General features: G+C 35.4%; 1 protein-coding gene across 1 annotated transcript in view; it reads left to right on the top strand.

Moving 5' to 3' along the window:
- The window catches only part of TRDN (triadin), a 360,587-nt gene that overhangs the window by 93,567 nt on the left and 242,431 nt on the right, over positions 1–24,589 (top strand). Inside the window, exons 6-8 of the mRNA NM_001389217.1 lie at positions 13,772–13,825; positions 17,097–17,156; positions 23,604–23,774. Of these exons, the coding sequence (NP_001376146.1) occupies positions 13,772–13,825; positions 17,097–17,156; positions 23,604–23,774 (285 nt within the window). The remainder of the gene's footprint in view (positions 1–13,771; positions 13,826–17,096; positions 17,157–23,603; positions 23,775–24,589) is intronic.

Raw genomic sequence — 24,589 nt, 5'->3', positions numbered from 1 at the left:
AGAAATGCAGTCATTATATTGCCTGACTACAGACTGCTACGACCCCTCAGCTTTCTTTCACAGCCTCTAGGGGGTACATGGACATTGACAACGTGATGATTAATATCCCTTTCAACTCAACTGAATCCAGTAACTGCAATCTTGTATTTGAGGCATATTAATAATGGTCAGCATTGTCTTGCTCATTTTATAAGCATCTCTTTTCTAGGAGTGGCCCTTGTAGTCATAAAACTTTAAAGAAACCTCTAGGAAGTTAGAGCTTTCAAAGGGATATATTTCTAAATATGTCCAGGATTCCTCAATGACCAGCCTCACATGCATTTTAAGTGAGTCGGGGCAAAAATTAAAATATCAAAAAAATTAAAATATCATAATTCCATATCATAAAAAGATGTGCTCTGGACATAAAATGAAATAATTTGTCCAGGATAGACATTGAATTTTGTGTAATATTTGTTATGTCAAAACTCACTAATGTAAAATTAGTTGCAAATAGTAGGATTTCAAATAATAGAAGTTCTACTTAACCTTAAATTATACCAATATGTGAATCTATATTAAAATGCCATTTTGAATATACCTATGCACTTCCTTTTTGTGAAGAGCTTAAATCATTCTGCATATTATGTCTTTAATCCTAATGTTTGAATTCATTCCTGATTGGTCAATGAATCCTTATACAATCAGGGACATTGAAGCTTACTCAGTTGAAACCTATTTATATTTGTACTTAGGGAACTAATGTCTTCTTACTGTTCCCTTTCCTTTTTTGGTCCCTAATTCCTTTGGTCAGGGAAATAGGACACAGCTCCGGGGTATGGATTAACTAAGCTAGCCATGACTGAACTGGCTATGTGTTTCAATCTGCTGGAAGTTAAACAGAAACTCAACTGGTTCCACACGATTGGAGTCTCTGCTGTTTTATCTTGCAGACTGTACTATTAATTTAATAGCAGTACTGCTGGAGTGGCTGTGGTGATGCAGATGGCACCATTTGCATTTTGGACCTGGTTCTATTAGAGTCCTGCTGTTAAAGACTTTGAGCAGTGGGCTGTAGAGTGGGCTTATTAAACTAGTGAGTCTTGCATAATTAAAACAGTGAATTTGGCTGAAGTTTAAAATAAATTTCTCAAAGGCTGGGTTAGAGATTATTACCTGAATATATTCCCTGAATAGACCAAATATATTTTGAAACGTATTTCTCAAGAAAGAGAAAATGGAGCTTCAAGTGTTGAAGTCTTCAATGAGCTTTAGGGGTAGTTTCTTCTTTCCATATTTTTTCTGTGTCAATATGAATGAAAGTTTCCATTTTACTGCTTGGTTTCTTCATCCAGGTAGAATAATGCCTGCTTTTTATTTCCAGGTAATTCAGTGAAAATATATGCGGTTTTATAACTATTCACATATGTAGATAAATATGTTTTCTCTATGCCACATTTCATATCAGTCATGGTTATGCATGACAGATGGTTAGGAATTTAAATTCTTATCTAAAAATTTGAACTCTTATAAGAAAAGATACAATGTAGCCAAGGTAAGAGTAGCCTGTAATGGTTATAAACGTGCCAACAATTATCTGAGTCTAAAAAGCTGGTGAAAAATAAAAATAAAAAATAAAAAGCTGATGAGTTCTGGTGAAGCTGGTAGAGAAAAAAATACTGGAAGTGATAGAAGCTAGATTACTCTCTCTCTCTCTCTCTCTTTCTCTCTTTTTCTCCTTTAAGGGATTCATATGGCATTTGAAAGGGCTTTAGGAATGTTATGTCTTTGGGAAAGCTCTGGAACTTTACATGTAGATAATTTGCTCATCAAATGGAATACAAAAAAACAGACAAAATGTAGTCCCAGAGAAAATCCATTTCCAAAATAATTCTACATAAATATGCTATCTAATTAACTTTAAACATCAGCGAATCGATTTTGGTTTCCACCTCTTTTCATAGAAAATTAGTACTTTTTATAGTCATCCACCTTATCTAAATGATTTTAATTCATGAAGCCAAGGTAATTTTTATTCCTATTTTTCCCTCTGTTTATTTTGTCAGATGTTTTTTAGGGCAACACAACAGTTTCTTGGAACTGAGGGGTGAGCCCTTTAATTCTTAATCTGGCAATAAGTACTCATTTTGGTTTTAAGGTATAAGCTGTAACATGTTAGTTAATGTTTTTGTTTTAATTAACCTTGATTTGTCCCTACATAAAAGAAGTTATCACTTATTTTATCAATATGATCACAGTAAGTCTATATCCATGACCTTATATTAAAATAACGTAGTAATTCAGCGGAGTATTAGAAGAGACTTACAATCATATTTTAACTTTTCTTGGGTTACCAAGATACCACTCACCAAATTGTTGCTGATGGCCCCGTAAGTGCGTAAAATTCCATCATGCTGGAGGGGTTTGTAGGCACTGAGTGTTTTGCTGTGTCAGAAGTTAGCTTGAAGAATGCTGTTTCCAGTCCAAAGTGATGGCTTCTAATGGAAGATTCTGTAGGTCAAAATGACCTTGCAGAATACACTCATATTTAAGCCAAATCTTTTAGAATTTTTTTCTTTCTAACCTCTAAGAACTAATTTCTAGCTGGAGATGAGTAAGGCAGTCTAGAGCCCGTAGTCCATGGGTAAATCAGAGGAGTAGATGACCATTGTGGGATGCAGAGCCACATATCAAATGACAGGAAATATCAGTCAGTCTCACCCAGTTTGGGTATCCTTCAGAGGTATAAGTAACTATGTATGCATATGTCTTAAAACAAAAGGTAGATAGTCATTGTAGAGAATTATAGAAACTAGTGCTATTTGTCATCAGACTCAGGTCTGAGTTATGATTGTTAAAGACCATTTCTTTGGCTCATGGCAAACACTAGACATGCTTATTCAGTAATTAAGCTAGGAGCACAATATATGATTTTGACAAAGAAGGATGTCACCACTCTTTTCTCCTACTTTTAGAAATGTCTTGAATTAACCAGAATCCAGATCTCCTAACTACTAACTCTGTAACCTTGGACAGGTTGATTTGTTTTTTGTTGCCTCTATTTTCTCATATGTAAAAATGAGTAGAGTACAGTTTTAAAGATTAAATGATTATGAAATTTATATATGAAACTATTCAAGGAATTCTCGGCAAATTTTAATTTCAGCAGTAACTATCAGTCAATTAACTAATCCTCTTTATCACTACTGATTAGGTCAGTGACAATCCTTTGCAGGTTTCTTCGCTGCATTATTTCTCATCCTATATTTGGGACCACTTGATACCCACTGTATCATAAGCTGAAGGAACTTAAGCTCTCTCATCCCAAGATTCTGTAACACAACACTAAACTACCCTTTTGCCATTTCACCTCTGTATCTGTGCTTACCTTCCTAAAAACAAGACAAAACAAAACAAAACAAAACAAAAACCTCATGTAAGCATTTATCTACTATGAAACACACATTGTACTTAATCTATGATCCTAACATGTCACCTAATCTTCACGGAAGAATCCAATATGTGAGGTATAATCCCATTTAAAACCGAGAATACAGAGGTTTTTCTGACCTTAATGATTTTCTCAATATCTCATGTTTATTAAGTGGTAAAGCCAAAATTTAATCTCAGATTTCTCTAACTTAAGAGTATATGGCTTTCCCACTATCCCTCCACCCCAGTTTCTTTCTTCTTTTTTGCTCCATTGTGTCTAAGTGTCTGTACTAGAATTTTCTCACAGCTGAAGGATCTTGAATTTTTTTCTGAACCTCCACAGTTAGGACCTTGTAATCTGCTGATTAACTTCACTGAGGCTTGGAGTTGTCTTGCTTGAGACTTACCTGCATAGCATGGTACTTAATAAACAATTTCCACCTCTAAATTGCCTCACCTTTATTTCTACACTTAGCAAGATGAGAAATGAGACCTGACAGTACTTATCCTTTTGGTAGAAATGCCAAATGGCATGTTGTGTGTGTATTAGTTTTCTGTGGCTGCTGTAACAAATTACCAAAAATGCAGTGTCCTAAAACAATAGAAATTCATTATCTTACAGTTCCCGAGGCCATAAACCAAAAATCAGTTTCACTGGGCATACACAAATTGTCATCAGGGCCAAACTACCTCAAGAACTCTAGAAGAGAATCTGTTCCTTGCCTCCTTCAGCTTCTAGGGCGGCTATACTTCTTGCTTTGTGGATGCATCACTCCAATTGCTGCTGCTGTGGTCACAGTGCCGTCTCTTCTGTCCTCAAGTCTTCCTCTGACTACCTATTATCTCTTTTCATAGAAAAGAGTTGCATTTAGGGTTCACCTAGATAATCCAGGATGATCTCCCTCTCTCAAGATCCTTGATTTAATCACCTTGCTATTTTTTTTTTCCCTTATGTGGTAACATTCACAGATTCCAGGGATTAAGACAGGTATGCATTTTTAGGGGTGCATTATTTAAACCACCCCACTGAGCTACTCTTTTATAAGAGAACAAGCCAGTCAAATATTATAAAAGACTGATAGCTAAATACAAAATTTAGTATTTAATGATAGAGATCACAGAATGGCAAACTTTGCCAAATTTACTGTAGCAACATTGTCATAAGAGTTTTTATATAACTTTAGCCATCAGCACAGCAAAAATAAGATGTAAAATTATTATTGTTAGGGAATTCATGTTTGGAGGACGTATTTAGGTTTCATCGTTTACCAGAAATAGTCAGAATAATTCTATTATTTTTTATTTATTTTAAGAAGCCAGATATTTGTTCATTTTTAATTTTTTTTCCTGACAAGGATATGTGAAGAGTTTAGTCATAATAGAAGTAAGATAATGTTTAATTATGGCCAAGATAGCACCATAACTTCCTTAAGATATTATAATATAAATTCCTCATTAAAAATTCATACTCAGCATGCATGTACTTTAAATAAAAAACTTGAGAATGACCTGAATACCTCAAGTATTTTTTATATTAGATAATCTCTTCACATTTCATTTAAAACATTGATTAATTTAAGCACCCAAGTGGTTAATTAATTTTGATATTTGAAAAGACTGAAGAAGTAGGATGTGAAAAGTCTCTGGACCCTCCTACACAACTCTCATCTGACTTAACACAGTTAACTAACAGACTTCTTTCACTCAGTGTGTTTGAAGCTGTATTAAGTTCCACTGCACAGAATGTCTTCATCCCTCTATATTATTGGTCACAATAAAGGATATCACTATCGCCCAGGCTATTCAAACTGCAGAACTGGGGATCATTATTGCCAGTGGTGGTATGAGTTTGATGGACTTTAGAATCATCTGGATAGTTTTGAAAATATATATATTCATTGCAGACTCCATTCTGGGGCCATTAAATTTTGGGAGGTGAGACCAGGGTTCGCATCGAGCTCTTCTAATGATTTAAATGATTGGACAGGGTTAGAATTGCTGTCAACTAAACTCATGGCCTGGAGTCTGAGTTTGAGTATAGTCCACCGAAGTTTCCAGTGACAAGGCTGTATTTAAAAAAAAAAAAAAAATGTATAATTGGTTGTCTTTAGGTGGGGTCTGTACCTACTGTTTATCATAGTCTTCACCACTCTCTCTCATCACTCCTGGAGTAGACATTTAATATGCCTCATTTCAGAAGAATTTGAGTTACAGTCCTACTAAAGACATCTTGGTTTCTTTCATTACAAAGAGAGGTCCTGTTTAGCCCTTGTCATACTCCTTCTTTACTATAATTTATCCTAGTCTCACCCCTTCCACTGCTATCTCCTCCATAATCACTTCTCAATTAGATTAGGGCCCTCTCTCTCTTTCTTTCTTTTTTACTTTCACTTCTTTATTAAGTAGGATAGATGCCCAGCATGGAGCCCAGTGTGGGGCCTGAACTCATGACCCTGAGATCAGAACCTGAACTGAGATCAAGAATCGGCCACTCGGGATCCCTGGGTGGCGCAGCGGTTTAGCGCCTGCCTTTGGCCCAGGGCGCGATCCTGGAGACCCGGGATCGAATCCCACGTCGGGCTCCCGGTGCATGGAGCCTGCTTCTCCCTCTGCCTGTGTCTCTGCCTCTCTCTCTCTCTCTGTGACTATCATAAATAAATAAAAATTAAAAAAAAAAAAAAAAAAAAGAATCGGCCACTCAACTGACTGAGCCACCTAGGTGCCCCTAGGAGAGTCACTTCTTAACTGATTTCCCTGAATTACTCTTCAAATTCATGCTATTCATGACACTCACAAGCTTAAATCCATCCTTTACCATTATAGTGCCTTAGAGAGAAAAACCACATTTTCTACCATGGCATAGAAGACTCTCTTCATATAATCAGCGATAACCATACAAGTGTCCAGCCTTGTGTATTTTTCCCACCCTGTAACCTCCTCCTCAACGCCCTGAACTCTCAACTCAGCCTCTGCTGCCCCCATCATAACAGCTCAGACCCACCCACACTGCCTGTGTCATAGGCGACCACACTGTGGGGTGCTCCCTAAGCAGGCTCCATTACCATCTCACAGCTCTGTGCTCTGTATGTACCATTCTCTCTGGCTAGTAGGCTCTTCTTGTGGAGTCACTTGTCAAGTCTCTTACTCATTTTTTTTGATTCTCAGATGGACTATCAGTTCCTTTCATAGGGCTTCTTTGCCGTCTTTCACTCTGGGGTCATTTAGGCATTTTCTCCACACTACTTTTCGATCCCTGATTTCACACTATAAAGAATTTTGACACCAATTTTTGGTTTGGGTGTATGGATCTAATTCATTAAGGGCAGGAACTATATTTGTCTTCATATATGTTCTAGGTCACTTTTGACATTTCCTCTTGTGCTTCTGTGTTTTCTTATTTATAAACAAAGAGATTCAAGCTCAGTGGTCTTTCAGATTCCTACTCGCTCTGAATTCGTGTGCTTACATCAAATTAAAAATGACTCTAACATCTAGCAAAGTACCCAACACATGAAACATGTTCAATAAACATTGAAATAATGAATGAACTAATTAATGAAATATTCATTTTCTCTATTTTGTTAATCTTTACTTGACTCCTACTGACAATTTTTTCCTTGGATATTTCTATGTTTATTTTCAAATATATATAATTATTCAGCTTTAATTGGGCTATTGTAATGTCAAATTTATTCGGTCAGCAGCAATTGAAGAATTTGATAGTAAGCTCCATTATTAAAACAAAGACAATCTGTAACATGTAATTAGGAAAAACAATAAAATTTATAATATAATAATATAGATTAAAGTAATACAGATTAATTTGGACAATTTGGAAAATGCAAAATAGGAAGAAAAAAGAACCACAAACCAATTATTCAAAGATAAATACTAATATATTTTTTATTTTCCTCCAGTTTTTTCTTTCATTTAATTTTTTTAATGCAATTGCCTAATGCAATTGCAATTTTTTTTTAAAGATTTTATTTATTTATTCATGAGAGACACAAAAAGAGAGAGAGAGAGACAAAGACACCGGCAGAGGGAGAAGCAGGCTCCTGATGTGGGACTCGATCCTGGGACTCCAGGATCATGCCCTGGGCTGAAGGCAGGCACTGAACAGCTGAGCCACCTAGAGATCCTTCTGCAATTGCAAATTTTATTGTTATTTTTCAGATAACATTTAGGCTTTTATTTAACTATTAAACATGTTAATTTACTCCTAGAATAAACTAAAAGAGACTGGAACCTGGTGGGTAAACATACAACTATATGAGGGAACTTTATCCAAGATGGTTTCTAGACAAAAGGAAAGTTTTTTAGGCATTCAAAACAATAGGTATTTGCTACATCAGCCTGAGATTTTTATTTATTTATATATTTTTTTTTGTTTGTTTATTTTTATTTTTATTTTTTTCAGCCTGAGATTTTTAGTGTTCAGGTGAAGAACTGACCTCAGGAGTGGGGAAAAGTTCACAGGGAGAAGTGAATGCTGATGAATGGCATGCGGTCAATATCAAAGTGGACCAGCCAGTGGAAATGGGGGAACCCTGGATAGGAGATATTGTAAATAGAAAAAAATTGGTCACAGCCATTAGGCAATAATATACATTGTTATTCATAGTATTTAATTTGTACCAAACACCATACTGAACACCCAAAATTCAAGGATAAATTTTTAAGGCTCAGTCCAATGAGAGATCTAAAACAACAAATACACAGTTATACCACTGTGTAGTAAGTACTTCACAAAGAGATGTCCTAAAGGAGACGACTGGCTGCCTCAGTTGCTGAATAGTTCTGATTGGAGTTTTCTGGTGAAGCATTATAGGGAATGGACAGCTTAGGATTTAGATGTGCACTCTGGAACCTAAAATGGAAGACATAAGAGCTAGGTCAAGGGTCAGTCATCAACAAATCAGGTGAGAACTTGGTTAAGAGAGCACAAGAGAACCCAAATGATTGGTATCAGTATCCGTTTCCTAGTAACAAAGTATGAAAAACCAGATAGCTTAAAATAACAGAAATTTATTGTCTCACAGTTACAGAGGTTAATTAAATTTATTTGCTACCATCAATTGAAAAATATAGTAGCCTATATATTGTCTCCAACATCAAGATTTCAGCAGGATTAATGATCTCAAAGAGCTCTACTGGAGACTATTCCATGCTTCTCTTAGCTCCTGGTGGTTGGCAATCTTTGGTTTATAGGTGAGCCACTCCAGTCTCTACCCTCATTTTTAAGTGGTTTTCTCCCTGCATCCCTGTTTCTTCCCTCTGTGCATATCTCTGTGTTCAAATTTCCCCTTTCCATGAGGACCCCAGTCATATTGAATTAAAGATCACGGTAACAACTTCATTTTAACCTGATTGCCTGTTTAAAGACTCTATTTCCAACTAAGGTCACATTCTGAGGTTCTGGGGATTAGGACTTCAACACATCTTTTGAGACTATGCAATTCAATGCATAATGGTATTATATGCAGTCAGAAGAACATTTTTAAGAGGGTAATTTAGAATAATAATCCTGATTGACTGGTTTAGGATTGTTTCTGGGAAACAATTATAGTACTGGAATCATAGGCTGGCAAAGGATTTTGCTGGAGATGAGAATCAAAAGCCAAAAAGGATAGGACATTAAAATGTATCTGAATATCCTGGAGCTCCTTATAAAAATGCTCTCAAAGACCACAAACTAATTTAGCCAGCCTGTATTGTATAAACTTTTACTTTTGCCTTCTCTCAGCCATACTTAATTGACTCTTTACAGTACAAAATATATTTTCTTTTTCTCTCTGGCAGTTGTGCAAGATGAACCTGGAAAATGAGACAAGAAGGCTCTACACAAAGCTATGCATCACCTCCCCCACAGTGATTGTTCACTTTGAGGAGGTGGCTACAGTTCTGACTGAGCCTCAGTTGAAGGGGAAATTACCTGTACAATTAAATCAGATTTGAGAGTAAAATTAATATTTTGGGGGACACCTGGTCGCTCAGTGGTTGAGCATCTGCCTTGGGCTTAGGGCATGATCCTGGGGTCCCTGCAGGGAGCCTGCTTTTCCCTCTGCCTGTGTCTCTCCCTCTCTCTGTGTGTCTTTCATGAATAAATAAAATCTTTTTAAAAAATCCACTAATATATTGGAATTTAACTGTATACTTTGTGATTTGAAGCATATATCAGAGGAGCTTTATAACTTTGGGTAATTTGCTTAATCTACATTTTAATACATAAAGAAAAGTAATTTTATTTTTACTATTTTTTAAGGTTTTGTTTATTTATTCATGAGAAACACAGAGAGAGAGGTAGAAACATGGGCAGAGGGAGAAACAGGCTCCCTGTGGGGAGCCTAATGCCAGACTTGATCCCAGGATCCCGGGATCACAACCTAAGTTAAAGGCTGACCCTCAACCACTGAACCACCCAGGTGCCTCAAGAAATGTAATTTTATTGTGAAAAATAAGTGTATATATTATTGCAGGATTGACTGTAGATAACATGCTTCAGGAATCCAACCAGCAGCCTTTGACTCTTAAAAACAAGTTTCTAGTCTGCACAAGACCTACATGGACAAGGCTTCAGAGTTTTTGGAGGAAGAGTACTGATTTGGCAATCTGATCACCATATTCTCATTCTTCTCTGCCATGGACTCCTTTGAGGCAGTGTTTTCTTATCTGGAGAAAAAGAAGTTCAGGCTAATTGATCTCTTAGGTTTCTATCAGCTCCAAAATTGTGTGCTTATTTTAAGTAAAAAGTGATAAAGTCATCCTTTAGGAAGAATGAGTAATACAATCGTGGACAATTTTCTCTCCTCAAGAGTGTTTTTCTATTGAGTTCATCATTATTGCTTAGAATGTGTAGAGCATCTTGCCTTAGCACAGAATGGAAATTCTACAGATTAGTTACAAAACTAAATACACAAAAACATACAGAGACATACATACTAACCAAGAACGCATCTGACATTTTGTTCGGTGTTGGCTAAGGCCTAGGCTCTTCAGTACTGAAAACTTTTTGACACCCAACTTTTGAGTTTTTCCAACGAGAAACAGAGAGATCAGCAAAGAGCTCCACCAACCTGGCCCTGAATGCCTACTGCTTGGCCTGTAGGGAAGGTTTACCAGATTAGAACTTCAGGGTCAGGTGCACTATGAGCTCTAGTACATTTAGGAAAGGACACAGGGCCTGTCTGACAACTTGCCAGGGCCAAGCTCTGTAAAAGCACAGAGCACAGCTTGCAGAATGCTGGAAAGGGACCACATGGGGTGGGCGAGAGAGACTGCTGCAGTGTTAAGTTGAGCTGAATGTTCTGGTCAGGGAAAGGTCAGAGTCTGGGCAAGTGTAGGAATAGCAGGGCCATGCCAACTCCGATGCCAAACATCAGGGCCATTCCAACTGGTGGATTCCATTTGTTTTTAATTATCAGTATACCGAAGGGACTTTTGCTTCTTGTAAATAAGGATGACAAACAAATTAAGCTCCAGCAGGTGCAACAAGCTTATTTTGTCCTGAGCTAAAACTATCCTAGCTAGCTAAGATGTTACTTGCCAAACAGAGCTGGTGACAAGAAAGGTACTTTTTTCTTCTTCCATTTGAAAACTTCTGGTTGTAGTTTCTAAGCAATGGAGTGCACAAGCAAATGCAGTTGTTGTAGCAAAGTGTTTTCTATTTTAGTGTGATTATTAAGGCAGTTACTGATGGTTGCATTGCTTTGATAAAAGAAATTTTAAAACTTGGTATCTGAGAGCTCAGTCTTGCCAAAGTTTGAAGTTTTCATCCAAGAAGCTTTAGTGGCTGTCTGCCATTTTGAACAGCTCCCTAGAGCACATGGGTCCAGCTGTTTCACTGAGCAATGTTATGGTACCATTTCTGAGGGGGATAATGAAATTCCAGCATACAGGATTGTGTCTGTAAATCAAAACTTAGACTGTGAGGAACCAGATTTTCCCCCAGGGTAACAGGAATAAGGCATTAATATGCTAATTTGAGTCTGAATTCAGCCCCCCCTTGCTCTTTTGATTTTGTTTTAATTCTTCCATTTATGCCTGTGCACACGTCAGCCAGAAAATCCTTTAGTGGAATGGACAACCAGCTGTCCGAGGTGGGTGAGGTCTGGTCCTTCACAGAAGCAGAGACGCAGATTAGGTGTTCTCCTGGGGATTTTGCCAATCAGGTTCCAAAAGCACAGCTTATCTCATACAAACTTGGTTCCCCCTAGAGAACTTTTAAAAGAGGCTTTGTGTTTGCCAAGATTCTCTTTTGGTTTTTAGCTTAATTAATAGATATCCCAAAGAATCAAAATAAGCTATTTGTGGTCATGTTTACATATAATGTCCTCTCTTTATTTTGTGAGATATTTATACTGAACTTAATAACTCAGAAACACCTAAAAGGAGTATTAAATGTGAGGAAAAATAATGTCGAGATGTTCAAAGGTGAATTTTTTTCTTTTTCTGCCTCTCACTGGGGTTTAATTATTTAAGAAATTTTGATAAACTATAAAACTTTCAGTGGCCAGAAGCAAGCAGTGCTTATAAAATCTATACCATATCGTTAATAAATAGGATTGTATTAGAAGGTGAAAGTAGTTTTCCTTAGAATATTTCAGAATTTGGCTTACTCTAAAAGAAATCTATTAAAATTCCACTATGGGGCAAACACCATGAGATGAGCCAGGGATACGAAAAAGAAATAATGTGGCATAGGCTTTGGAGTGATTTCACCTTCTAGGGAGTCAGATACATGAACAGTGGCAGTACTATCACTTAATTGTTAAAATGGAATTATGCATATGGTTCCATTGATGTGTGAACTAAGTAGAGATGAAAAAACATTTTACAGTGGAGGAGGAAAGTGAGTCAGTACTGAAAGAGCACACTGACAAGAGGAAGCGTGGGAGTAGAAATTCTAGGTGGAAGGCACAGGCAGGGAAACAGGAGGGCACACGGTGTGCATGTGGAGCTACAATCATTTTGATATAACTGGAACGTGAAGTTCAGGGGGACGTTCGTGTGGATAAGATTGGGTTGATAAGCAAATATCAAACCATCAGAGCAATAAAATAGTTTTGGATTTTACATAGCACCTACTATGTAAGAGATACCATGTGTAGGCAATGAGGGAGATACTAGCTAATATTTGTAACAGGTCAATAGTATAATCAGATTTTCTAATAGGGATTAGAAAGGTTATTCTGAAAAAATCTCAAGCTGAAGGTTCAAGGGAATAGTTAGGATATTATTATAATAATATCTGCAATAATAATGTAGCAATAAGGGCATTCTACTCCAAATATTGACGTGGTTTCTTTCCCTTTCACCTTTCCCTTCCCTTAACGGGTTAATGTCTTCTCATCTTTCACCTCCTTAAATGTGAGACACTCCCCAAGTGCACAGACTAGCTAGGTCTCTGAATGCTACCCTAAATATTTTCTTCATGGCAGTTATATCAACTGCAATTAACTACCTTTGCAGTTGTTTGTCCTACTTCCATTATTCATCAGCTTGTTGACATCACAGTGACGGGGATACAGTCTGTCTTGCCTAACAGTCTTCAGCACACAGCAGGTGCTTTCTATATTTTTGTGTAAGTCAATGACAGGAGGAGAATATAATATTGGATCAAAAAATATGTGTAAAGGTAATATTGAAGGGTGGATTGAAAGAATTTGGCAAATGAACATAAATGGAAATTAAAAGATGAATCCTGGATGACTCCCATGTTTCTAGCCTGACCATTGGACATGTCGTTAATAAGAGTTATGACTAAATTGTGGGGATAGATTTTGATTTAAATTTGAGCCCTACTATATTAATTAATTGGATCACGGCTTATAGTAAATTAAGTTTAGTTTTCTTTGAAAGGATTTGGTGTCATTCTAGTCTCATGCCAGCGTATTTTCAAAAACTTTTAGTATGGAATGCTTCTGTAGAAGGGTAACACACATAATTTATGTTGATTATACTTTGCATCGGATTCAGAAAATTATCTCTCTGTATTTCTGTTTTTATATTTTGCTGTTTTTCCCAGCATTATGCTGGGCTCCTTTGGTGCATAGCATGATAAATTTTTGAAATTTTCTACTACATTATGTTGAAGTTAAAGATTTGAAAGAGCTGAGGTGTATTCTTACATTTGCAATCAGACTTGGTTTTGGTACAAGTTTGTGCATGGATATGAAATAAAACTAGAAATAAAAAAATATAGTTTTGTTAATATTTAAACACCTAACTATGTAAAACCTCATTCTAATTAAAAAAGATTTTCAAAAGCAAAAGATAAGTTTTTGACATCAAAAATTGCCATGCAAACGTCTCATTATTTATTCTCTTTAAGTGAAAAGTATTGTCTGTTTTTTTCCAGTTGCACACAGAGAAAAAGAAAAAGTAAAAGAAAAAGAAAAATCTGAAAAGAAAGGTATGGAGTTAGTCTTACTCTTGTTCTTACACATTGGCCCCTCCTCCTTTGAATTCTTCTTCTCTACATTGGATTTTTAAAAATTATATTATGATATTTTCCTTAGAATTGAATCTATAAGGAGTCATTTCTAGGTTGAAGCAAAAAAAAAAATACTTAAGACTCAAATTCTGTTACCAAATTACTTTCTAGAAATATATCTATTTTTCCCCTGGCAGTTGTGAGACTGCCTTAGCCAACAATGAGGGTATTATTTCACAGAATATTTGCCCATTTGACAGGTAAGAAAGTATACTTCATTATTTTTAACCTTCATTCTTTGATGACCTCTAGGACTGGAATTTTAACAAATTTTAATTTGTATGTATTAGTTTAGAAACTACAATGTAGACTCCTTGTTTCATACATACAGATACACTGAAAAGCTCCTGCCTTCGTCTGAGTCTTTCAGATCCCATTCCATCCTACCCAATCATACACACAATGAACCGTATTCGAGTTTTATGTGTATCTTTCAGGGCTTCAATATGTATTTATAAGATAATATAGATTATAGTTTCTTGCTGTTTTTTTATTTTTTACACAAAATTTAATGTGTCCTCTATTCTGGCTTTTATAATTCAATAATATGCCTTAGATATCTTTCCATATCGGTAAATAGGTATTTTCCTCATTTTTTAAAAAAAGTTTCATAGTACGTATGTATTTATTTACTATTTTTTTAATCATTTTTTTATTGGAGTTCAATTTGCCAACATATACCATAACACCCAGTGCTCATCCCGCCAAGTGCCCCCCTCAGTGCCCATCACCTAGTCACCCCCACCCCCCGACCACCTCCCTTTCCACCAGTTTCATAGTATTTAAATGGAGATATTTTCTTCCACTTTATCTTTAAACTGCTTATTATTTGTAGGTTGAAGGATTTAAATATGATTTTTAGTGATGTATATTTCTTATGTAACTATTCACACTCATTACAGATTTTGCCTAATAATACTTGTGCATGTCATCTGGGTATATTTTTTTGTCACTTTTTCAGATATTTTTCTCTGGTTTCATGGTTAAGGTTAGGGTTTCTGTCTTTGTGCATAGACACGTGTGAGCGCATATGTGTGTATATGCATGTGTTTGTGCTTTGATTCTTGAATTTTTATCTTTGGCTAGATACATTGATAGTTTCTTTTGACATGTTTGCTCTGAATCTTCATTCAAAGATTAATTAAATACTTACTAATATTGCCCCAAGTTTTAAAAATTAGTTTTGTATTTCACATTTAACTTTAATTCATCACAAATCCATTGCAATGTACGATGTGAAATAAAACTCTAATTTCTTTTTTTTTTTCTACTCTTGTTTTAGAGTGGCTATGTCTAGGATATTTGTGCTAGATTTTAGCTGATTTCTATATCCACAATATACATAGCCTGCTGAGCTATCTTCTGTGAAACATTCCATAGCTAGACTATTTTAGAATATTTTAGGAATCAGATCATCGAAACATGTTTCAATCTTTATTTTATAATCACATCTAAAATTTCAAATTAAATACTTATTGCTTTATTAATGTTTACTTAGTGATAATAGCCACAAATTTTAATACAGCCACCTTTTTTGCTCTAGAAACAGGTGTCTATTTCCCTTCTGCTATTAATTTATGTAGAACCATTGGCATCAGGTTCGATGCACTCTGAGTGAATGAAATAATCTCATATTTCTTATGATTTTTTTTCAACTTTCCCAGTGGCTAAATATCTTTTAATAAAAAGTAGTTGAGAATTTGTTGCTACTAAATTATACATGTTACAGGGGAATTTTCAAATTGGAAAGCAGAACAAAATCGTTCATTGTAAGTGTCCTTTCATTCATTGTTAACCAATGAAAGGAGTTTGCTTTTTATGAAGTAAGTTATTTTACTGGGCTCCATGACCTTGTGTGAATTGTGCCTTTCTTAGGTTGGCATAGTGCTCCTTCAGCTAATGTTGTCCAAGCTATTACTCATAACCCCAAACGGTAGTGGAGATGGCTGTGGGGGCAGGCTGAGAGGTTGAGAGGCTCACTGGACAGGGAGGCACCTGCTCTTTCTCTAGCTCAGCAACTGCCAGGGTCATTTGGTCTTCAACGGAGCATTGTGCTTTAAGCTTTCTGTGAGGTTTGCTTTATCTCTCCAAGGTTCTGGAGAAACTATTCATCAGCTGTATTTTAAAAGAATAGTTTGTTAAATACATGTTTAGAGACATTTTTTCTTTTATAATACAAATAAAGCTGATGGATGTTAATGTTTTTATTATATAGTTGGAGAAACGGAAATAATTGGGACTCTAATTTTTTACTCCAATAATTTGGCTCTTTCCTTAACCCAACTGTTTAATTAAATCTCTTACTTTTTCATTTAATTTCCTATCACTTGTTGCATTCCCATTATTCTCTGATAAATAATACATAAATGTTGAAAAATGTATGGTGGTTTGGGAAACTACCAAACCACACACAGTTTAGTACACTTGAAAGATGACTAACCTGCACATGCTCCTTTACTTAATAAAGTTAGGAAAAAAATTCATATTGACTTATTAATTTATTACATAATGATGAAAAGGTATGATGTTTCAGGTATCATGTCAAATACTATTCAATTAAGAAGCTACACACCATCACTAATCATTTGTGATTACATTATACTTTATTGGTTGTTCTCTCCCGAACATACTATTTCTTAGGGATTATTCAGAAAAACTTTTTCATTGTCAAAATGTCTTTAGAGTGGAGGACATTTGATAAGCAGAGACCAGAAATGCTAAGCATTTTTGTTGATGCATAAGACAGTCCCTTATAGTAAGAAATTATTATTCCCCAAACGTCAATTATGTCCTGGTTGAGAAACACTGTTCTTAATCAAAGCTCTAATTCTGATTTAAATATTTATTCCAATTAATCATAAAGAGAGTATTTCTCTCTGATAAAATAGCATCTTTTGACAAGTTATCCTAAAACTGCTCTCTCTGTCTTTCCTGAAAACTTTATCTATTTAGAATAATAACTTTAAAAAGGAGAATGAGAGTAGCTTTCAAAATGCTTTCTAAATCTTTAAATTGGGCTTTATCCAGGTATTATTACATTAGTATCTTTTTACTTCTAAATCAGGCTTATTAATGTCATCGATCTTCAAAATAGTTCATGATTTTGGTGGCTATAGAAATTGAGGTAAAGAGAAAGCTTGGGCTTGAAATCTACTGAAAGTGTGTACTAATATAAAATTTTCTGTTTAAGCAACTCACAAGGAAAAAATTGAGAAAAAAGAAAAACCAGAAACAAAGACAATGGCAAAAGGTAACTTTTCCCTTTATTCCTTCTTTCTTTCCTTTGTTCATTCATTCATTCATTTGTTTGTACAATAGTTCCTTCCTTCTTAGGACGCTTCACACCCAACATGAAACCCAGTGCAGGGCTTAAACTCATAACCCTGAGATCAAGACCTGAACTGAGAACAAGAGTCAGATGCTTCACTGACTGAGCCACCCAGACGCCAACCCCCCTTCATCATTTCTATAACTAAACTATTTTTACTTGAAAATATTACATTTTGGGTGTCAGATAGCTGGGTATTATAAGTATTAAGCATTTCCTTTACACAAAAATTAATTTGGTCTTAAATTTAAAATGTAATATTTTAAAGAATAATAAAACTAAATGCTTAAAATAATAGAGCCTATGAAAATGTGAGAGGAAGATGAAGGGCTTTTCCATAGGTGATGGGAAGAATTTGTAACCCCAAGACCTTTACCACTTGCTGTTATCCTCATGGATATGTTATATTACATGCCAAAGAGGACTTTGCAGAAGTAGTTCAGGTTGATCTAAACTACGGAGATCATCCTGGATTATCCAGGTAGGCTCAGTGTAATCTTATGAACCTTTAAAGCATAGAGATGTCACAGAAGAGAAATGGAGGTTTGAAGTGCGGGAAGGATTTGTCTCCCCATTGTTGGCTTGAAAATTGAGGGGAGCACATAGACAGCTCCCCTCAATTCTGTGAGAAGAATTTTGTCAACATGTTGAATAAAGTGAATCTTCCCCAGAGCCTCCAGTAAAAAATGCAGCTCTGTTGGCAATTTGATTTCAGCCTTGTGAACCTTAAGCAGAAAACAATGGAGCCATATTGTGCCAAAACTTTTGAACTTTGGAAACTGGGAGATATTAAATGGATATTGCGGTAATAAGCAGCTAAGTTTGTGGTAATTTGCTACATATTTGGTTTATAGCTTTTGACCAGTAGTACGCTTTGAGTTAATTATAGAAGTTTCAAATTCAGGATTTTTTTTTCAAGAAGAAAGGATAATGCATATATCTTGATTGATATATTAAGCCATTGAAGACCAAAAGTGTCTTAATAATATATCCCCCCCATATCAATTAGAATATAAACACAATGTTATGTATTTTGGAGGATTACATAAATACTAAATTATAAATTTAGTTTTAAATTTTTTGACAGTTTTTTGATGTTAAAAAAAATATGGATTCTAACTGGTAGTTCAATCTTGTCTCCTAAATTTACATTTTCTTTTCCCGTTTTAAAATATAGATTTTATATGACCAGTATATTTTAGAAATCTAAATTTCAGTATTTTCAAGGGACTAATCATTTAAATGAACATTGGAGTCTACTTTCAAAATTTAACGTATTTGTCTACATGATGTACAATAGTTAAGTATTTGAGGTAGGTATGTTTTTTACTAAATATTTTCATAGGATAACCAAGTATCATTTTATTAAGATAGATGGATTATAAACTATGACTTTGTTTCCTACAAGCTAGCATGAATTTAGTCTTAAGATGAATTTTATAGCTAAAGGTATATTATTTTATCTATTTGATTCTCTTCCTTTTGACATATTTGAAAGAAAATAAATTCATATACATATGATATCTTCAAGCTGGTAAGGATGTTAGAGATCATCTCACCTAATTACCTAACTTAACAGATAAAGAAACTGACCTCCAGGGAGAAAAAACATTGTGCCTGGATCATATAACTAGTATATAATTAAACTAAGACAAAACTCCAAGTGAACTGAGCATAAGTCTAGTTTTCTTTCCAAAGATATTAAAAGTCTTCAAGCATCAATTATTCCTTTAACAAATATCTATTTAATACTGCACTAGTTAGTTATTGCTGTGAAAAAATTACCACAAATTTAGAAACTTGAGTCAATACACATTTACTGTGTCAGCTTTTGTGGATCAGAACTCTGGGCATGGGGATGCCTGGGTGGCTCAGTGGTTGAGCAGACATCTCTGCCTTTGTCTCAGTGCATGATCCCGGGCCTGGGGATGGAGCCCCACATCGGGCTCCCTGTGAGGAGCCTGCTTCTCTCTCTGCCTGTGTCTCTCCCTCTCTCTTTGTGTCTCTCATGAATAAATAAATGAAATCTTAAAAAAAAAATAATCTGGGCATGGCTTAGCTTAGTCCTATGCACTTCACAATGTCTCACAGGACTGTAGTCAATGTATTAGACAAAGCCTAACTGAAGGTTCAACTGGGGAAGGATAATTTCCAAGTTCATTTACATGACTGTTGGCAAGATTCAGTTCTTCAAGACCTGTTGAATCAGGACCTCAGTTCTTTCTGATGGTTGGAAGCCACTCAGTTCCTTGACACACGAGTCTCACTAAATAGGATAGCTGGCTTCATCAAACTTAGCAAGAAAAAAAAATCAGCTAGTAAAATAGAAATAATCTTATGTAGACCAATCCTGGAAGTCACATACTATTGGTTAGCAGCAAATTCATAGCCCAGCCTATTCAAGAGGAGAGGATTATGAATATGAATACCAGAAAGGGAGATCATGGGGGGCCATCTTGAATCAGCCTGGCCTGCCACAAATCACAAATACTTAATTTACATACTTATATTCTTATGAGGGAGATAGATGTAAATAATCTATATATGTATAAATTATGTGTGTATATACACACACAAATATAATTTCCCTTTTTATTTTATGTATGTATATATACCTTATTTAAGGAATATAGGAAATACATAGGATATGCTCTTTGTATAATGGGTAATTTGGGGGGGAAACAGAATAAGATTAATAAGATATTCATGATAGTATGTGAAAATTAACTTAGAAATAATCTATTATATTTGAGAGGTATTACCAGAAGTAAAGTGAAATCTCCTTCTAAAGACCTTGCCAAAGGTGTTCCCATGGAACACAGCACCTTTTTTTTTTTTTAAGTGAGACTTTGTTTATTTTTTTGCAGAGAGAGAGAGATTGAACGATGCACAAAGAGGGGGAGTGGGAAAGGGAGAAGCAGACTCCTCCTGAGCAGGGAGCCCCACAGGGGCTTGATCTCAAGGCTCTGGGATCACGACTTTAGCTGAAGGCAGATACTTAATCAACTAAGCCATCTAGATGCCCCAACATGGCACCTTTCTTACTCTGTTTCAAGGACAGCCTGTCCAGAAGTCTGAACCACCTCAGGACTTCCTCTCTGCTACATGTGTAGGACCTCATATTCATTGTGAAAACCAGCATATTCCTATAGTTCATTAAAAATAACAAAGACAGGGAAGAAATAGAGGAAGAGATGATGGCAAGAGAAGTGAGGGGGGTAAGCCAAGTTTATGGCAGGCTGTTGAACTGGCTGGAAAATAATGATCTTCAGATATTTGTGTATTTGATGAAGTAGGGGAGGTTACTACCTATTGATCACTTTCAGAAGACGTTCTATTATTTTCACTGGTTTGTGTATATTTATATCTCCCCTCATAGGTCTTACAATACATTTTTGGTATCATCCTCAGAGCTTAATATTAATAATATTATGCAATTTAGTGTAATGGAGAAATGGGTTAGGCATTTTGGTTCTACTGCATCTACTCCCGCCTTATTAGTTGCACTATGTTCACATGGTGCATGAAAAGCAAATGACCTTTATTCCAAGATTACTCATCTGTAAAATGAGTATAAATAGTAATTGTGCTACACACCAAAATCTAAGTTCTTGGAAGATTCCAAAGAGCTCTAGGAGTGCAGGATATGAGGATTTAATATTAGAAATTCCTATGTTTTTAGTTTTCAGTGTCCAAATTCTTTGTTCACATTATTTTTACTTATCTTTACCACTTTGTTAAAGGAAGAAATAACTACAGTGGTAAATTTTTGTTTAATGAGAGAAACTGAGAAACAGAAAAGTTAAGCAGTTGACAGTTTCTTTATGAATAAGGGTTGAAATTTGTTATGTCCTAACTCCAAAGATGAATAGTATTTAGTATGTTTATTAGATGTATCTTATATACTGTTAATTCCATGGTATGAAGCTAAGGTTAAATCAAGTGCTGTCCACAAGTGAGTAGGTGTCATTTAATGTAACAAAAATTACAATTTCACACGCAAAAAGTATAAACAAAAAAACAGTTGGCAATTTTTTCAAGTTTTGTCAAGTTCATTTTAAACACATTTATATGTGCAATGTTTATTTCTATATGTGTATTATATGTACAGTGAAACGTATAGTGTTCTCTCTTGATTCAAAGTGCTAATTCAGTAAACATTTATCTTGGTGTTTTCCCTGAAAAAAAGCATTGTGCTAGACATTATGATGCTACAAAAATGATTAATATAGTTTCTATCCACAAGTTGCTCTGTCTGGTAGGGAAGAGAGATGAGGAACAATCATTTGTAATACAAGACACATAACAGGGAAAAGCAGGTATGCTTTAATAAAAGTTGAGGCAATTTGAAGCTCAGGTGAAGGAATGATTAATTCCAATGGTAGTGTGCTTCGTTGGATATGTGCTGGCCACAAAGGAATTTATATATGTGGAAAACATAAAATTGGAAGCCTGGCAATGTTTGACATATAGCAAATACATGAGATATTCAAGGAAAAGAAAGTAGTCTAGTGGAGAAAGAAACTTTTAGAAAGAATGCTATGAGAGGAGAGATAGGACGAAACCAGATCTTGCAGGGTTTTAAAAGCTATACTAACCTTTTTATCCTGCTAATCTTTAGAGCTCCTGCAACTCACTCTGAGCCCATGCCATGATCAGCTCTCTGGAAGGGTTCATTAGGTGAACCTAGGTGAATTGTGTGAGTCGGAGGTATTGTTCACATCTCAGGGGAACTTTCTTTGTAGCCAGAAACTAACAAATATTTGGTGTGAGATTCTGGAGTTATATTGATTTAAAGTAATTTGTGGAGAGCTGATGATTTCAGGCACAGAAATATAGAAAAGAGCAATAACCAGCAAAGGGGATTTAAAAGTGGTATAAAGGAAATACAAGAAAATCCCCAATTAAATATAGTTACAGAAGCCACAAAGACATTGGAAATTTTGTGGAGTAATTGAGTGATTTTTGTATGAGTTTTATGAACAAGTAACTTAGGAAAACAGGGCATAGAAAAATCTCCCTCTTTGAAGATTCTCAATAGACTTTAGCTTTGAGAAATTTCATAGTGAAAAAAAAAAAAACCTGATTTAATTTAGTGTTTCCAAATTTATTTGACCATAGGAATATCCTCATAATATCGTCATAACATAGTAGCATCATCTTCCTGCAAAGTTTCCGAAGAACAGTGCTTTGGGAAGTTTGATCCATTCAAGTAAATGCAGTACCACAAATGATTTTGATTTTGTAAGCATCAGGCATTGTCATTTTCATTCTTCTCTTCATGGGACCTCGCAATATTATCTTGCATTAGTCTCAAATTATTGCTTACTATACTAAAGTCAAGAAACTTGATTATAGTATTTTCATCAAATTTTTCAACATGAGTGACAAGACCTATCCATTACATGGACAAATGACATGAGAGAGTCCACGTTGCAGTAGACATACTGTGGTGTCTAGTGATCATGTGTAGTCCCATAGAATAAATAATGTTCAATGTTAGGATCTACCTAAACAATTTCCCACGAATGTGTGCTATATTAATATTGCTTTTTGAAAAATAACTGAAAGAATCACAAACTGATTAGTTCAGATTTCTAATTCCTTCCTCCCAAATGCACAGGATATCAAATTAAGAATATGTGTGTGTAGAATATACATGCATACATGTTGTAATTAAGATATTTTTCTAATTTATAGCCCTTTGTGTTCACTAGGACATATATAGAGGTTTTAAAAGTCATTAGAATTATTATTTCTGACTTAAGCAGCAGCTAATATCTCAATTTCTGCTCTTGTTCCATCTCTTTAAAGTCATTAGAGGCTGAATGTTTCTGAGGTATCCTTTAATGGATTTTATTGTTTCATTCATATTAGTCACTACCAGTGCAAGTAATTCCACATTTATACTCTCAATAGTTATTTTTTAAAATACTATGTTCAGTTTCTTGAATGATTTTTAAGATATTTCAGCTGTGAAACAAAATGACTATAGCCTGTTAAAAAGGCTCTTTTGTATGGGCATTGCCTTTCACTGAACACGCCTGTACATTCGTCCCCTGTGTATTTCAAACGGCCTCTTGGTGATTATGCTAAGCTCTTAGCTACCCAAAAGGTAATGTTTTCATGTACAAATTAAGAAAGTGTCCAACTTGCAACTGAGCTACAACTAAGTACTCTAACCTGTCACTTTATAGACAATATAAAAGTTAGATAATAATAGTCACAAGTACGCATGTCACGGATGCTCTTCTTTCCATTGTTTTTCTTTTCTCTTTCTTTTTAAATTGTTCTTAGCAACCAATGAAAGATGAAATGCTGCACTGGTAAGTAAACAAAAATAATCCAACTTGTCTTTAATCTGTACAGAAGAGAGGAAAGCCAAGACTGAAGAGAAGATCAAAAAGGAAGTGAAAGGTGGAAAACAAGAGAAAGTGAAGCCAACAGCTGCAAAAGTCAAAGAAGTACAGAAAACACCACCTAAGGCCAAAGAGAAGGAGGGGAAAGAGACTGCGGCTGTGGCCAAGCATGAACAGAAAGGTAAACATTCAGAGGAGGTGGCCGGAGGTTCTAAGAGAACACTGGGCAAGAAGCAGATACAGTGAAATTAAAAACTCAAAAAGACCGAGATCAGACTTCAAGTGGGAATAAAAATACTGGTATAAGTGAATACACTTGAAAGGAAACGCAATATTTGGGAATTAAAATTCATTTATAGAGAGTCTAAAATGTGTTCACATATCTAAAGACGCATTCTGAAGTACTTTTAGAAGAGGATTTGAGTTAGTTATCTGAAGTTATTTGAAGGTTGAGGATAAATGTTAAATTCTTGAGGCACGAGATTTCTATTAAGAGGTAGAAAAGCAATTTTATGTTTCCTATTCTTTGGAGGACAGCAGTCCAGGAAAAATGACAATTTTCAAGGAGGTTTTTAAAGGGCATATGTTCAAACCATATAGTACAAGTATCATAAAAACTATCCGTACATTCCTGTTGCTCTCTGCAAGAGCACATAACTTAGAATGCGCATTGAATTATTAAATTCAGTTAATTTAATGAACAGGGAAGATACAGGAAAAAGAACTCTCAAGTTTCCTTGCTGGCTTCCACTGACTAAATTTATGACTTTAGAAATCTCCATATCTGACACTGTGCATCCCTACTTCACAGAAATAGAGCATTTAATATGGAGGTGGAGTATAAATTTTAAATGCTTTATGGAAAGGTGCCATAGAGACACAAAAGGGTGGAGTTTTCAGAGGGCAGCTGAGGGCTCATCTCATATCTCTGCTTCTCATTGAATCTCTTCTTCCTGTTGTCTATCCCCGGCACCACGCGCTACACTGTCCTAAGGC

The sequence above is a fragment of the Canis lupus genome, chromosome 1 (assembly GCF_011100685.1).
Source record: "Canis lupus familiaris isolate Mischka breed German Shepherd chromosome 1, alternate assembly UU_Cfam_GSD_1.0, whole genome shotgun sequence".
In the NCBI taxonomy this organism is placed as follows: domain Eukaryota; kingdom Metazoa; phylum Chordata; class Mammalia; order Carnivora; family Canidae; genus Canis; species Canis lupus.
The sequence above is the reverse complement of the archived record's forward strand: the minus strand, read 5'-3'. Positions and strand labels throughout refer to the sequence as shown.